We start from the raw sequence: 17,496 nt of genomic DNA, 5'->3' as shown, positions 1-17,496 counted from the left end.
TAATTAAGGTACAGCCCTAGCATTTGCCTGGTGTGAAAATGGGAAACCACAGAAAACCATCTTCAGGGCTGCCGACAGTGGGGTTTGAACCCACTATCTCCTGGATGCGAGCTCCTAACCGCACGGCCAACTCGCCCGGTGGGGACATATGTAGCGGTATCAGAAAGTTGACGTAGGGCCTCATGGTCATAATCTTGGCAGTTCATGACAAGTGTGGTGGATCCTTTGTTGACCAGAAGAATGATAGTGTCTGTGTTATCTTGTAGTCCTCTCAGAGCATGGAGGTAGTGTTTTGATAGGTTGTATTGGGTAGGAAGAGAGGTTACGAATTAGGAGTCACATAAGGACTGGTTATGAGGAAATTAGATGCTATCTGAAGGAGATGTTCAGGTGGTAGGGGTAGAGGTTCAATACTACATGGGCTCTTGCTGAGAGTTAGGGATGGCTCAGTCTCATCAGGCAATGAACAACTGCTTTTGTATTGAAAGCAACAGTAGTTTCCTTACAAAAGAGTGGGCATCAGCCAGAATTTGAAATGGAGCAGAGGGGCAGAAACTGAGGCCCCTGGACAGGACTGATGTTTGATGATCAGTGAGACTGTGAGATGGGAGATTCAGAACAGTATGAGTTGCAGAATCAGTCTGGGTTACTGCTGAGGGTTGTTTGAGTGGCTATGGCGGAAAAAGTTTGGGAAGACCGGGAACAAGTGTGGCTGGCTTAGGTAGGGTGAAGAGATCTGCCCAAGATGGAGTGGGGCTTAACAGGGGGGTGTTAGTTGGTTGATGAAAAGATAAGGGATACCTGCTTTAAGACCGTGTTTAGTTTACGGAGATGTCGTGTAGCTTCGTGGATTATGGTGGAAATGGACGTTATGTTTTCAATTGAGATGACGAGTGAGTGGTAAGTCACTGCTCGCCGTCCGTTTTCTAGACGTACATGTATTTTGCTCCTGCTAGCTTTCTTAACTGAGCATTTAAATAGTAAAATTGTATAAATTTTAAAAGAAAATATTATGGACTTTCAATTTCACAGTGAGAGACATGGTGAAGAGGAAATAACATGCTATGTGTGGCATCAGGCACTAGAGGAAGTGGTTCACATGAAATTGCCTCATGTCTTATTAAGTAGATGCTGAATCAGTAGTATGGGTAAGGGGGCTGTCACACAGGCTCGATCGAACGACTGCGATCAACCGACTAAGAAAACAAACCTACAGAGGGCAGTGGCATCAGTCACACAGCATCGATCGTCAGCGATCAACTACGAGCGATGAAGATCAACTGGTTTGTGAAAACAAATGTGTCCGTTTTTCAGTCGCAGTCGTTCGATAATGGCGGACACAACATTGTGATCTGTTGATGAAATCGAAACATTAATTTGCTTTGTGTATGAAAACAAAGTGGTGTATAATCCTAGACTCCCTGGATATAGTAATAGGGAGACCGTGAATTTTGTATGGCATTCTATAGCGTCGAGAATTGGGACAAAAAACCGGTAAGTCATTATTAGATTTATTACGATTATCTTATGAATAGTGTTATCTTAGATTAATTATTGATAAAATATATTATATGGAATAGATTGGTAACAAAAGTTACACTAGGAGAAGTAGTAATTATCATTCTTGTAACTTAATTGAAGAAATGTTTGGAAAACATAAGCAGTGCTTTCCTAACCTCCATCTCGTACCTAATGAAATGAATACCATTGTTCGCTTTAATGACAAATAAGTGTAGGCCTATGCCATAAGTAGGCCTACTACATGTATATTTTCTTTGTCAAATTATTCTGATTAATTGTTTCAGGAAAAAGTTGTGCCAAAACATGGCAAATTCTGAGGGCTGGATATCGAACTTGGAGAGATAACATCCTCCCTCTACTCCCAGGTTCTGCTGTACAGAAAACATAAAATGGGTCTACTTCAATGCCCTCAACTTTCTGGAACTCTTCATTGCCGGAAGAAGGTACAATTCTGTAATATTTATTTTTAAAAGTAGGCCTACACTACAGACCAGTGTTCTAGTTGTGAAAGAGTGAGGGGAAGATTCAGTCTGTAGGCCATAAGTTCCACCCATCTGCTCATTAATTTATCAGATGTAACTGAAAGTCATATAATCTAACCTAACAATCATCTTACTAAAATAATTATTGAAAGTAACAATTTCTTAAACAGAATGCTTGTGTCCAGACTAAAATGTAGCTCCAATTTAGAAGAATTGCATTAATATGTTGTTCATTTTTTTTTCAGTTCCATAACAAACACATCTATGGAAGTGGCACCTGGTGTATGAGAGCCTTTTCACCAAGCTGAAATAGAGGAGGAGAAAGCAGAAATAATTTGTGTTGGAGGGGTCTAACTCCTGCAGTTCAGAAATTACTGAAGGGACTTCAACTTCCAGTCCAGTGGCTTCTGCTTCTACAAACAGCTCTGCCAGCAGTTAAAAATAAAAGAAACAGAAATGTGAAAGTGACAGTGATGTGTTAAGTGAATATTTAGAAAAGATACTGAAAAGTAAAAAGAAAATATAATCAATGTTATTTTTAGTGTCTCCATGATGACATGGAAAGAATGAGTGAACTAGGTCGAAGGGTTTTCAAAGTTAAAATTTAGGAACTATTGTATACAGTGTTAGACCAAGAAAGAATCTAATAAAATTTATGTTCTTGAGAAATGTTCTACTTTTTAAATTAAATCAGTTTTTGTTGTACTTATCTATCAATATTTATTGGAATCCTCAGTGAGTTATGTGTATTAGCACCTGATGGGAAAGTAACCTTAATTCCAATTTTTATTAATGATTAGCATTATTACAACATCTTAATTTGTATATTTTATGTGGTAGAACTTGTATGGTTTACAAGGAAAGGAGTATTTTGAAATACATGTAGTAGATCCTTTCTGTGTGTATGTAGTAAGCAGTTGTACAGCACAGGTGGTCTGAAACCAGACCGGCGTATTGATAGCTCTGTCCAAGAGCTGACTTCCTTCTTACGGTATACTGTTGATCGCAACTGCAAACTCACTGCACTAGGTTTGTACAGCACAGGTGGTCTGAAACCAGACCAGTGTAAAGACATGAGTAGTTTTGTCCAGGAGCTGACTGCCTTCTTACAGAATACTGTTGATCACAACTGCAAGCTCATTGCATTGGGTTTACTGCATCTGTATTCAATGTTGCTTACTATACTGCCATCCTGAGAGAATGCACATCCTAAATACCTATTTGAAATTATCTACCTGTTCCAGTTTTGTATTCTCAACCTGACATTCAGATCTCTTTTAGGTGTCTTCCCTACTGCCATCACTTTAGTCTTGAAATAACTAATTTTCATGTCATATTCATTGCATCCTTTTTGAAGTTGCAAGATATTAGATTGCACAGTTTCAATAGACCAAGTCGTTCGCATAGGACAAAAATTCTTACTACAGTTATACCTGACAGAATCCCTCCCTGCCACCTTATACCTTTGTAACTTAGGTAGCCTTTATCTCCTCATTCCAAGTACTCTCCTGCCATTGGTACCTGTTTGCACCAGCAATCACTACTTTCATGTCTGTTACCGTACTTATAATTTATTAATAACATATAGGCCTACAGAGGACATCAAGGTAGACCAATTATTTTATTTCTTGTGCTGTAGATCCATGTAAACAATGAAAAACAAAGGTGAGAAATTCATTTGTAACTATTTTGACAGGTGTTTCTATCAAAGTTTTGTAGATTTTAATCTACAAAATAAAAAACTGCATTTTGTGTGATGTGATATTAAGGGGATATGATGGCAGAACATGTACATATTTATAAAAAATATATTCATATGACAGTTACATGCTTGTAATAAAAGGTTGAGTAGATTAATTACCCTGTAAGTCAATCCAAGATCTTACAAGACCCATACACCCTACTCTGTCAAACATTAATTTATATAATCAGTATTTACAAACAGTTTTGACAGGCAATGTAAGATATAGCAAAATTAAATCATTTACCACCTGAGCAACAGGCCTAAATAACATTTTACTGTAGACGGCAATAGTATTTAGTTGTTAGAAAGGCATACTCTTCACTTCTAAAAATAGAAGGCAAGGTGCTTGTTATTAGCACCTATTATTGTTTGCAGTGTTTGGTTCTCATTTTTGGTGAAATTGAAGGCAAAATTTTCATTTTCCTTGAACTGATTCATAAGGAAAGTATTTCAGGATGGATAGATAGGCTTGGTAGTGTTCATATCAGTAAAGAAGTTAGATATGAACAATACACAGAAAGGCAAAATCAACATTGAGGTGACAAAGAGAGTCCTACCAGACCTTTGCAGAAAAAGTTGTTACTCTTTACCAAGGAGTTTACCAGCAACTTGGATGGAAGTGCAGGATTTATATTAATTGGTTTATTATTGCCAAGTGAGCAATTAGATCAGCTTGCCAGTGCAAAGTTTGGGGGGACAGTACTTTATGCTTAGTGATGAGGGTAATAAACAAGACCTTGTGTGTAATTTACAAGTAGTTGTGACAAGTATCAGTCTATTACACTGCCAACTTACTAATTAGAACAATATTCCAGAAGCTTTTCCTATAGTTATTAAGCTAGTGTACAGAGCACTAGCCTCACCTGAACTCCTCAAGAAATGTACACATATTTGAATACACAGAACCCTAAAGAGAATTTACTTTGGAAGAGATGTCCATAGACAACCTTTCTTCACAGCCATTTGGTAAAATTAGCTGCTTTTGAAGCTGCTGTAGTCTTCAATGATATAAATTAAGACAGGGTTGTCATTCTTGCAAAGTTTGGATATGGACCTGGATTCTTTGCACAAAACACAGTAGGCCTACAGAAATTCAGCAACATCCTTGTCATGAAAGCAATATGATACTACTCTGAACATGGTACAATAACAAAGAAGAGGAGAGGCAACAAGAGATTTGCAGAGGATCATGAGGGGAGAAACAGTGTAAGGAACTCCATTGCTTTTCTCATTTTCACAATATTCAGAGCATATGTGCATTTTTCTTTCTTTCATAATTATTTACAGGATTGTAATGAAACTTTACACACTATTTCTACATTAGGTAATGTAAATTTTGCATGAAAGCATTTCTTGATATATCTATTATTTTGGTAGGTGAGATCTCACCAAGTGGTATGGAAAAAAAAAAAAAAAAAAAGCTGATAACCTCCATCTAATAAACATCTCAAAATATCATTTGAAAAGACAGTAATTTTGCCCCAAGTTCCAGCATCATTAAAACAAATAAGCATAAATGGTATTAGTCTTATATTTGAAGTATAATGAGCCACTGTTGTGAGGCTTTTGTTGGAATTTTCATCCTGTCAAGAATTCTGGCTATAGTGCTGTATGAATGGCATCACATATAATAGGAACAAATCCACTGATGTATTGTGAGCAATCCTAAATCTGTATGAGTCACCAATGTCCAGAAACCTGTAGGCCTAAATAAATATTTCCACTGTTGATTGTAGCACCTTCAAATTATGAATTTAAATTGATGTGCATAACAGTTTTCAGTTCTTTTTATCAATGCTTTATTAGAATCCTGTAGAATGCAAAGAAATGTACCTGCCACTAATCTTTTATTTGATATATTTTGCCACGGACATACAGTAGTTGTTTCGGAGGTGAACATCACTTCTGACTTTAAACCTAAAAAAAAAAAAAAATCGTTGTGAATATTGAATTTAACGATAGTGTCAGCCTTTCCTGACGTTTATTAGTGACTTCATTTTTTCCTGTAATTCCTTATACCGTAATTACTGATGGGCATTCGGTACTAGTTCCTGAATTTTTCTTCGTCATTCCACAACGAAGGCACACTTTGGTGGAATTCTCCATGGATCTTTACCTTGCCCACTGCGATCGTCTGGTTCTTTCCTTTCTCCTAATATATTCATAGGTTATAATCATATTTCCACCCGAATTATCGCTTTCACAACACATTCTTTTTCTCTCGTGAATATGAATACGTCTGTAGCCTGTACGGTACTGGGCAGGAGTATCAGCTGTTTCCGTGCAGTCGATCCCTCTCGATCGATGAGCAGTGTGACAAGGTAAATGAATTGATGGTTATGAATTTCATGTTTTTGGTCCGTATTGAACTGAGAATAATATATAAGTAGTAATAATAATAATAACGTAAATGTTTCCACCTTTTCAATACAATATATTCACAAAATTACAAAATTATACGGTACTAGTTTCGACCCATCCTTGTATTATTAACTATTATCATAACATCTCATTTCACTTGTTATTCTTTAAAATAATATTGTCTTAGGATTTCGCCACAAATGATCTTTGCTCCAATACGGCTGATGATGACCCCTAGATGGGTCGAAACTAGTACCGTATAATTTTGTAATTTTGTGAATATATTGTATTGAAAAGGTGGAAACATTTACGTTATTATTATTATTACTTATATATTAAGGTAAATGAATTTAGTCGTTAGTATTCGATGCCAGTTGGTCGCCCTTGATCGTTCGATGCTCTATGTGACAGCGGCTAAGATATGCTGACTCTTGCCCAGGCCAGAATAAAAACATAAATGTTGCACTGCCATATTATGCAAGCCTACCGAATGTGAAAATGTTAGACCTAAAAGTTCCTTGAATCAGGTCATTCCAGGTTAGAATATGAAAGAGCCAAGAAACCAGAATTTCTCACAATTAGTTTCAGTTTTTACGGATTGTTTGCGGATGCAAACGGTTCAAGGTGGTTGAAGGTTCCCAAAGTGAAAATGTGATACCTTTATTAAGAGAAACAAGTGAGTTAAAAGGGAAACAGTGAACTGGCACCTTGTAGTTTCACTGTGAGAAGACTTATGAAATTATCAAATATAAAGAAAGTGAACTTTTCCAAACAATGAACCTAAGAAAACGAAAAGGAAGGCCAATTAAAAACCCACGTATCAAAGAGAAGCATGACAAACCAATTGCTACTCATTTTACTCTTACCACTTACAGTCGTCCACAAGTAATATTTTGCGGATTCTTCAAGAACAACACTAATGCGCTTCATGAAACGAGGAATTTAGTGATATTTTGCTCTTACAATTTTTAAAAATTCCTCGTTCACAGTTACAGAATTGCTGTTTTTGCATGTCTATATTGTGATATTATCTTAAATTTACACTATGAAAATTAGTTATGTATAGTTTTGAACTTAGTGAAGAGATTAATGCAATACTTGCAAGTTTCATGCATCTACACCAACTGCAAGGAGTACAACGATTTTTCTCTTTCTGATTCAAACACACAGCTCCCTCCACGTCCTTGAAACCAGGGGATTCTCTGATGACAGATTTGGTATTTGCCTAAGAAAATTTACAAATTTAGCCACAGATGACTCAACAGAGATCTGGCAGAGTAAATGAAAAGGCCGAAATTGACGCGCCAGCAGCCTAAATGGCGTCAAAATTAAAATGCTGGCGTACGGTAGCCAAGACCATACTACTACTACTACTACTACTACTACTACTACTACTTTTCCCATGCCGCAGTGGGACTGTGAGTGTGAACTGTGCTGCACAAATGGAATCAACCCTGTTTTACGGCTGAATGCCCTTCCAGATTGTAGTGAAGCATGATGGGACAAACAAAAACAGCTCGTCTCCAAGATTTCTAACATGACCAGGAATTGAACCTGGGACTCTTTCGACAGCGACCATTCAGTCAAGGAGCCGCATGGTAGCCCAGGTCACACTTATCATTATTACCGTATTTACTTGGGTAACTTTCCCCTCGACATTTTTAGGACATATTTTCTGAACTAGTTATTCTCACATTTTTTTGCATTTTGCATAATTTCCACTAGCATCTTTGTTAAGAAAATGGACACCCCTTGCACCTAACAAGCCTGTTTCCTGTATACCAAGCAACTATAAATACCTCTGCAAACGGAAAGTCCAAGGCCATTAACCATCCCTTCAATTACCAGTTACCCTGGCCTGCCTCCAAACAGGACCAGGAATAAGCTGCAGTTAGCAAGACGAGTGACGTGCAACAACACAGGACAAAAGAATAGTAGTTATACCAAACGTAAACTTGCAGAAAATGAAGGAATGAAGTGCACGGGGGAAGAGTTTGCTATTGGCAGGCAAAGAAGGATGAATTAAAGGAAGTTAAATCCATATATCGATTGTTTCGGGGCCCAAAGTGTGCAAAATTTGCGAAGTTCAAGAAAGAAGTGCTTGACTACGTAGTGGAACTGAGAAATGACGACATTATTTTATCGCATAAACTGATGCAGATGAAAGCGAAGGATGTAGTGAAAAAAGTGGCATTACAATTTCACAATTTAAGGCAAGCATAGACTGGGCTGTTCATTTTATGCAGAGACATAGACTTAGTCTGCGAAGACGAACCACGCCATGACTGCGTAATTACACGGACAAAGCAATCTAATTTCATTATTTCGTCATCGGAAATGATTTTCTTCTTCCTTAGGACCAAACACCCGTTTATTTTGATATGACAGAAAGTATAGCAGTGCATACGAAGGGTGCGTTCAGCGTATTATTAAAACAACAGGGGTGGAGAGATTACGAAGAACCATCAGGTTGGCAGTTTGCTGTTGTTGGAGTGCAACAACAAGGCTGGCTGAAAAGTTGTGTGGGATTGATGCCCTGCAGTTTTACTTCATGCTTGTTCTGGACAGTTTCCATGGCCATTTAGCAAAGCCCATTCCTGTCTCAACACCGTTCTCGTTATAATATCAGCCGCTAGAAATCTCTGTGAATAAACCCTTCAAATACCATGTCCACCAGTTTTATGGAGAATGGACGGCAACAGGATCCTTAGAACTAACATAAAGGGGCAACGTTAAGAGATATGACTCAAACAATTGTGCTCTTGGATTCTGATCATGGAAGAGACCAATATTCAACGCGATGGATGGCTCGGAGGATGACACATTCGATACGAACAAGTCCAATGACGAAGATTATCTGTCTACTTTTATGTTTTCCGAAGAAAGCTGTGGAGAGAGTAAAGGACAGATACGTTGATTTTATTAAGCTAATTTTGATTCATACACTTTTTATGCCTCATATTTATTATGCAATGTTTGCGTTGCTGGATTGACCCCGAATCAAGTTCAACGTTGGACATGGAATGGTGTTGTAAGAAATGTCTCACAGCTGTTCAAATTTTGTTTCTTTTATTTATTTGCTTTTAAATATTGATTTAATAAATAAATGAAGTTTTTGAATTTGTATATCGCAATTTTATGTCCGATTTTTTGTAATCACCACGTTATATCCATGTGTTCCACCCCATCGAGCTCTGTTCTCTAAATTTTAAGAAAAAAGAGGGGAAATTATGCGAGTAAATACGGTCTTCTTCTTCATCTTTCCCTACCCCTTTTCCTACAACTGTGGGGTTGTGGGTGCGAACTGCATCGCAAATGTGGATTTGGCCCAGTTTTACGGCCGGATGCCCTTCCTGACGCCAACCCATATGGAGGGATGTAATCACTATTGCATGTTTTCTGTGGTGGTTGGTAGTATGTCTGTTGTGTGAATATGAAGAGGAGAGTGTTGGGACGGACACAAACACCCAGTCCACGAGCAAGAAGATTTAATCAGAAGTGATTAAAATCCCCGACCCGGCCGGGAATCGAACCCGGGACCCTCTGAACCGAAGGCCAGTACGCTGACCATTCTGCCAACGAGTCGGACTATATGAGTAAATACGGTATTATTAAAAAAAAAAACCGACAGCCAAACGACAGAATATAGTAAACAGGAATTTTATTTCAGAACATGTGAAAAAACAAATGTTTAAAAATCAAAACAGACCAAGTCATTAATTAACCTTTGTACACTTTGTTTGAAAATTTTCATTTACTGTACACTGAATGTTAGGTACCACTTTACGTAACAAGATTTGTAAGAAATTTTAGCATAAGCAGAATTATATACAGGAGATTACAACACTTGGCCATCACTTGCAATCATAGAATGTACATCAATTATATTCAAAGTCTTCTTCCAATGATCATACAACACATGAGCATTAGCTGCCACACAGTGGTTCTCTCAGCAGTTTGTAGCGTTCATATCCGGTCCGTATTTCATACGCATTATTGCATTAATTTTAAAAAATAATCCATGTTCAGGCAGGATAGGTAAGGTTATAATTATCATATTTATATGTGTAATGCCCCCACCACCTTATAATTTTCTCTCCCTTAATTTTGAAATGGAAGTTTGAGGTAAAATAAAAATTGCATGATTTTCCTGCCATGATTATGAAAAAGGTTCCAGTCATCAGTTTGCAGGTGTCAAGTGAGAAGCACAAATTACGCACAGACTTCGCTAATATGCTTGAAGTAACACTTGGCTTATAACCACTCTCTGCGTTAATTAGCTTACATATGGTTAACAATGGACAGTTCAAGTTAACAGCGATCACATTCACAGAAAACAACGGCAATCGTCGCACAGCACATGACTACCGGCATAAGAACAGTTTGAGTGTACCAAGAAGACAGCCTTATCATTTCGGGGATTAAAATGCCAGTATCCATGCATTGAAAGAGAACTCTTAAAATGGATTAAGAAATGATGGCTAATCCGTTTAGCACGAAATGCTACAATTAAGGCAAAGAAAAGCAATATGAGAATCTCACAGTTTAAAGGAAGCAGAGGGTGACCGTATAGATTCAAGAACCACTACCTTCCTCTTCGAAGGAAGTTATCTTTACGCCAATGATTCCGAAGGACTATACTTAAAAAGCGGTGAATTCCCATTGGTACTTTAGATTCAGAATTCAATTTCCCTAATTTTCCCTCCATTTTTTGGGGGTTGAAAAATGTTAAAAAAGCAGGAATATTATGGTTGTAAGCAAAAGAAAGAGAGTTCAAAGCGAGTCAAAAAAAAGTAAGAACACAATGAGTTTAAATGTGTTTTAAAAGGAGAGGAGAAATGCAAGATAATCCTGTTAGTTAAACAGGAAATGTTAGTGTGTTTGTTGTCAATTCCACCTGAAATTGAGCTGTTTAAGAAATGACAAGCTCAAGATCCTCATTAATAACTCAAATCTCTTATTATAAGGCAAAGCCAACAAATCCCCAGTAAAATAAATAGGCAGTATTCAAACTCTTGAATATATTTCTCTTGTTTCTCTTAAAAAACAAATTTTGCCTGACAACATTTGAATTTTAACAGCAATATTACAAAATCTCAGATGTTCTGCAGCATACCCGTTCAGAACCACTGCCTTAACAAAAATGTGGTTTCAAGTTTCCAGCCAAGAGCCGGTTATAACCAACAATGGGAAATTTGGAAAACTTTAATCTGATTTCACATACAAAATGGGATCGTTTGAACACTCTTCCCTCGCTAAAGCATTTGTCCGCACAGAAGTGCATGAAGTGTTCCTACATATATTGTTGTTGTCTTATATACTTATAAGTTAGTTTTAAGTGGAGATAGTGTTTTATAAACTAATTTTAAGACCTAAAGCATATCATTATAGACATATAAATGCATTGTCACACACAGTGACATACACGCCAGTTCCCGTTTTTACATGCCCCATTTGGACGTGACCAAATATTTGTTATCATATGGCATTCCCCAGACAATGTCATCTCAATCATAGCTTCATGATCTATATGTGAATGTATTGTTCAGCTGAAGATGACCCTATGTAGGGAGTTGAAACTGGTACTGAAGCATAATAAGTGCAATAAATAAGTATTGATAAGGTGGAATTCCTTTCCTATTTCTAATTGTGTAGTTCGTCAATACGGATATGAAGATCATAGATTACGGTATAATAAAGAGAAGATAATTTACTGTCAACGAGTTTTTCATGCATGCGCGCGGGGATGAAAAGAAGTAGCGTCGTTACTGCAGTAGTTGCCAGTGGTGTTCATTACTGTTAGGTGTCCATTTCAATGACTAAATGGTTAGCGTGCTGGCCTTTGGTCCAGAGGGTCCCGGGTTCGATTCCCTGCGGGGTCGGGGATTTTAACCTTCATTGGTTGGGTGTGTGTGATTTAGTCAGCATTGGAAATCATCCTAGGTAGGGCCCTCATCTTCACAGACATGCAGGTCGCCTAATAGGCCGCCTACGAGAAAAAGACCCGCACCAGGCTTCTCTGGAGACCATACGCCATTATTATTGTTATTACTGTTAGGCCGCGAATGCAAGACGACCCCTGATTTTTCACACGAGATTCTGAAAAAAAAAAAAAATTGTCGTCTTGAATTCGGAGAAATACGGTATCACTCCAGTATGTAGAGAAATTATAACTTCCTCGCTAAAATTTACATGGGAATAACCTTTCCGAAATTTAACTAGACACGAGAAAATATAAACTATCCTCTGAAATCAGTGATGTACTCTGCCCTATCTTGAGGTGTATCACATTCTTACTTAATTTCAGTATATAACATTAAAATTAAGAGATCGTTTACTTCAGCCTTTATTTTTAACGAGTTAATAACTGCTACCAACCACGTTAATTATGCATTAATTACGAAAACGTGTTATCCTCTTTCATTTCAAATTTTCTTTAGAGAACAGCAGTCGACGGGTATTAATAATCAACTCGAACATCGCCTCCGAATGTTAACGAGAGTGCTCGCAAAATGCACATAGCAAGAAAACAATACTGTACCGAAGATGATGGATCGCATTTTGTGACAAACATTTCAGTGTTCTTATTCAAACAGCGTCACCTAACCTAACTTAACCGTACTATATTTACCATGAATACATTTTTCTAGCGCCAGTAGAGAAATACCCTTCTCACTATAAATTTATATGATAATAGCCTTTCTGAAATTTAACACGTGAAAAAATATAAGCTAACCCCTGAAATCAATGATACACGCTGCCATACCTCGAGGTGTATTCCATCCTTATTTAATTGCAGTATTTAGCATTAAAATTAAGTGATTGTTTACTCAGCCTTTATTTTCAACGAGTTAACAACTGTTATCGGACACGTTATTTACGCATTTATTACACAAAACAATTCTCTTTCATTTTGAAATTTCTTTACAGAACAGCAGTTGACGGGTATTCCTAATCGCCTTCGAATGTCGACGAGAGAATTCGCTAGGGGACAGTGTGAGGAAACATAATCGCTGGGGCGCATAAATATCGGTAACGGAAAAATCGCTCGTAATAACGGATGCGTCAGTGATAGGGCTCTCGCTGTAACCGAAGGATAATACACAGTTTAATATAGGAATTTTGAAGGGACAAACAAAAATTGTCATTATAGTGGGGTTCTCGTTATATGCTGTACTCGCTATTGCGGACTTCTACTGTTGTCTACCTCACACATATATCATCAATAAAACTGTGCTCTGAAAACAGATTTAAGCTAATCCGAAAATTCTTCAACATTTCATGCAATTCTATCCGCTGGTTTTTTAAGAAATTAAGGTTTAGATGTAATTTTGAAAATAAATAAAATAGATGAAAATGGCTGTTTTAGGGAGATCTGACACAGTCCACTGAGCGTGACAATCAATATGTATAACATTTATAAAAATCTCTTGGAAACCAAAAGTTTGTTTTGTCTGGCAAGCAATGCTCTTCTCCAGTAAAAAACAGCATTACTGTACTGACCACATAGGCAGTTGCTACTTTATGTTTCATAGCAGGTAAATATAATTCTCTTATTTTAGATGAAATAAATCACCAAAAAGAGACAAAAGAACCGGTCAGTCAAGGCTGGACCTGCCAGCATTCTAGCATTTCTCATGAAATATGAATACCGTATTTACGCGATTAATACCCGAACATTTAAAAAAAAATTGGGGAAGAAATTGGGGTGCGGGTTTTATTTGCGTCAAGCTTGAATCTGGCGGGAAATATCACTGCTGTTAAATACGATTTTGTTTATCAGTATAGTACTGAGAACCCTACATATACATTAGTAAACCAGACTTTATATTTTAATGTTAATGAAAATAAAGTCTGTATAATGATGCATCACAGCTTTATTTCTTATTTTGCTGAAAACAGGAAATTAGGAAATTGGTGTCTTTCCAGTGTAATCGTCTGTTTCGCCTTTTGCGGCTCTACTTCAGATGACAGGGTGGCTGCTGCCTCAGCCAGAAGCATGCTATAAATTGTCCCCGTCTCAGTGACCTGTCAACAGGTGATGACAACACTTCCCGTCTGGCATGCCGCTATCTGGCCTTTACCCTCCAGGCTGCGCCGTCTAGAATGTCAAAGCGTCTGGAAATGGTGGAATGCGCCTATCTTGCATGGGCCGTAGTGTCATTCTTCTGTGTGCGTCAGTTGAAGTAAATCACGTGTTCAATATGGCAACTAAAGGTACATGCTATATGTCTTTCACGGCCAAAGAGAAGCTGCAGATTATAAAAGACGCAGAAGAAATTGGAAATCGTGCAGCAGGAAGGAAATACGATGTGGACAAGAGCTGTATTCGTAACTGACAAAAAAATAAATTACGACTATGCAAACTAGTAGTAATCGCTGGGCATTTTGTGGACAGAAAGCAAAGTTTCCTGAGATTGAAGCAAGATTGTGTGCATATATTGACGAAAAGAGACAATTCGGATGTGCCGTTACAAGTGAAATGTGCCAACTTAAAACCCAATCAATTGCAAAAGAACTTGGTGTTACGGGATTCAAAGCTAGCCGCGGATGGCTTTCACGATTTTATGTTCGTCACGGCTATAGTTTTCAAAGAAAAACTACCATCGCGCAGCGTCTTCCGACAGATTATGAAGATACGAGGGTGAGTCAATAAATAAGTCGCAAACATGTGTGTGCCTTATAGCATTTGAAATTACGCGCGCAAGTTTTGCCAGCAGATGGCAGCATATGTATGCTTGTCGTACAACATCTCGCAGGCACTCAGTCAGTCAGAAGCTGTTAGTGCACGATGGCACACGTGTTGCATGACTGTACACGAGAAGAACAGCGTGCAGTTGTGCGTTTTTTGTGGGCCAAAGGACTGTCCACAGATGAAGTGCATCGCGAAATGCATCCCGCCTATGGTAAAAACTGTTTCTCACGGAAAGCTGTGTTCAATTGGATCCAGAAGTTTAACCATGGAAGGAAAAGCATCAGAGATGGGGAGCGCTTGGAATATCCACCGTACAATCCTGACTTAGCCCCCAGTGATTTTCATCTGTTTGGGCCCCTAAAAAATCATTTGGGTGGCCATCATTTTGATACAGATGATGTCGTAATCTATGAGGTTACACATTGGCTGCGACAGCAAGCAAAGGACTTCTTTGCTGCTGGCTTTCAAGGTCTTGTAAAGAGATGGGATAAGTGCCTGAATGTACAAGGTGAATATGTGGAAAAGTGAAATAAATGCTAGAAAGTTACTTTGATTACTTTTGCCTCAATTCAGTTTTGCGACTTATTTATTGATTCACCCTCGTAAAATTCTGAATTTTCACAAATATGTGATCAATATACGCAAGAAAGACTCTTATATACTTTCACAAATAGGCAACGCGGACTAGACACCAATTTTCTTCGAAATGTCGCTTGATTGTACTGTAAACAAAAAAGGTGCGTCCAACTGGCGGAATGAGAAGCAAAGATGTACAGTTATGCTTTGTGTAACCGCAGATGGAAGAAAACTGCCCCCATACGTCATATTTAAACAAAAAACAATTCCACAAATAAACGTGAAAGGCGTTATCGTAAAAGCGCAACCCAAAGGGTGGATGATTAATAGCCTAATAGCAGACTGACTGAAGCAGGTTTGGCAATGGCGCCCTGGAACATTACTAAATCTCAGAAGTATGCTCGTTTTAGACAGTTTTCGCGAGCACACTACTCAAGAAGTTCACGATGTTTTAACAAGGAGTAGAACGACTTGTTAATAATTCCAGGAGGTCTAACATCCGTTCTCCAACTACTTGACATGTGCATTAACCGGCCTTTTATGGCAGCAGTGAAACAACTGTAGGCCTACACACGTTGGATGACAGACGAAGCGCACGAATTTACGCCTACTGGTAAAATCAAGTGCCCAGAATGAGGCAGATTTGCGATTGGGTAAAACGTGCTTGGGATTACATTCCTCTGCAACTGGTGGAGAAGAGTTTCAAGAAATGCGGGATCTCTAATTCGCTGGACGGAACCGAGGACGATGTACTGTGGGAGAACGATGAGGAAGACTGCGATTCTGCCAGTGATGACAAATGCTAAGTAGATTACAGGTAAGGGAGCATTAATGTACAGTATCTTTATTTCATTTATATTGTGTATTTCCACGCAATTTTAAGATAGACAATTACAATGCGGTTTTTCTATTGCAGGATGCTGGATGATGCTGTTGCTACAATCGTAGTATAATACTATGTTTGCTTTCTTTTTTGTATGTGAATCCTGCACTTCGCTAACTTATGTACTATTTATAATTTGTATCTGCTACCGTAATTTATGTACTGTTTAGATCTTTTATTTAAGCCTTAATAAATCGTGGAGTGATATAAAATATTTATTTATGCCTATGTTACTCCTTCGATGCAAGGAATTTTAGTTCATTTCATTTTTTTTTAATGATCCTAAAATTAGGGTGCGGGCATTATTCGCGTAAATAGGGTATTTAAGTTTCAATTCCAGCATTCTCCCATATGTACTGTAATTAACATGATTATATGAAGACAGCACACAACTTCTTTCCTTGTGAGGGCAGAACAAAAAGATAGGCACGTTTTCTTTACATTTGCTGAATACGAAAAATTAAATGTTTTCCAACATATGGACTAAGTCTCCCATTAAGACACCGTGCTGAATATGCTTCATTTCCTGGGTGTACAAGAACCTGTTCATGATGGAAGAAGTGAGAAGTATGACTGGGTGGAACTCAATCATCTACAAAACAGTCCCCTTGGGACCACTGACAAAAGTCAATGCTTTGGATCAGATAAGTGAAATCGGTTGTACTCAGGTGGCTATACTCCTAGGGTATGAAGAAGTTCTATGAATGAGGCACATTCAATTTGGTGTCACGATCGGAGAAATTTGTCAAGAGACTTGGTTCATGTATTGAAAACTAAGTGAAACCTGTAGTCTTGTGTGAATAATTTTTTTTCTTACTCATTAAAAAATTTAAAAATGTGTGCATTATTTTTCAATAATCTGACCTTTTACTTGTAATTCCTCCTAAGTACAATTAAACATTTATACTTTTCCCAAAGATTTTGGTATTAACAAGTTGCTTCCAAAATTCCGCATGAACCCTTGGTTTGGACCAAAAGCTAAAAAAAAAAAAAAAAAAAAGAACACAATTAGACGAAGTAGACCCCATACTTTCCATGACAGTTAAAACTTCAGTAAAACTCAGGCTCTGATAAAGAGCTGAATATGCCTCATTCATAGAATTCCATTCCCAGGGAGTATAGCCTCCAGTGCAAGGTCTGGACTGAGAACCTTCCAGGCATACTTATCAACTTTTACAGGAAGAGAAATTACAAGATCTGCAAAGAAGGCAATTCTCCCAGAGAATGAAGTTCT

General features: G+C 37.9%; 1 protein-coding gene across 3 annotated transcripts in view; it reads right to left on the bottom strand.

Annotated features, from left to right (window-relative positions):
• The window catches only part of LOC136881174 (ubiquitin thioesterase otubain-like), a 111,603-nt gene that overhangs the window by 20,035 nt on the left and 74,072 nt on the right, over nucleotides 1-17,496 (bottom strand). Inside the window, exon 7 of one of the 3 annotated variants that reach the window (XM_067153846.2) lies at nucleotides 2,123-2,307. The exons of 1 other annotated variant lie outside the window; for it this stretch is intronic. In XM_067153846.2, the coding sequence (XP_067009947.1) occupies nucleotides 2,266-2,307 (42 nt within the window). In that variant the 3' untranslated portion in view covers nucleotides 2,123-2,265. Of the gene's footprint in view, nucleotides 1-2,122; nucleotides 2,308-9,371; nucleotides 17,241-17,496 lie in introns of those variants that run through there. One more of the 3 variants, XM_067153845.2, reaches the window with a different exon arrangement.

Source organism: Anabrus simplex, chromosome 9 (assembly GCF_040414725.1).
Source record: "Anabrus simplex isolate iqAnaSimp1 chromosome 9, ASM4041472v1, whole genome shotgun sequence".
In the NCBI taxonomy this organism is placed as follows: domain Eukaryota; kingdom Metazoa; phylum Arthropoda; class Insecta; order Orthoptera; family Tettigoniidae; genus Anabrus; species Anabrus simplex.
This window is presented reverse-complemented; position numbering and strand designations above follow the sequence as displayed.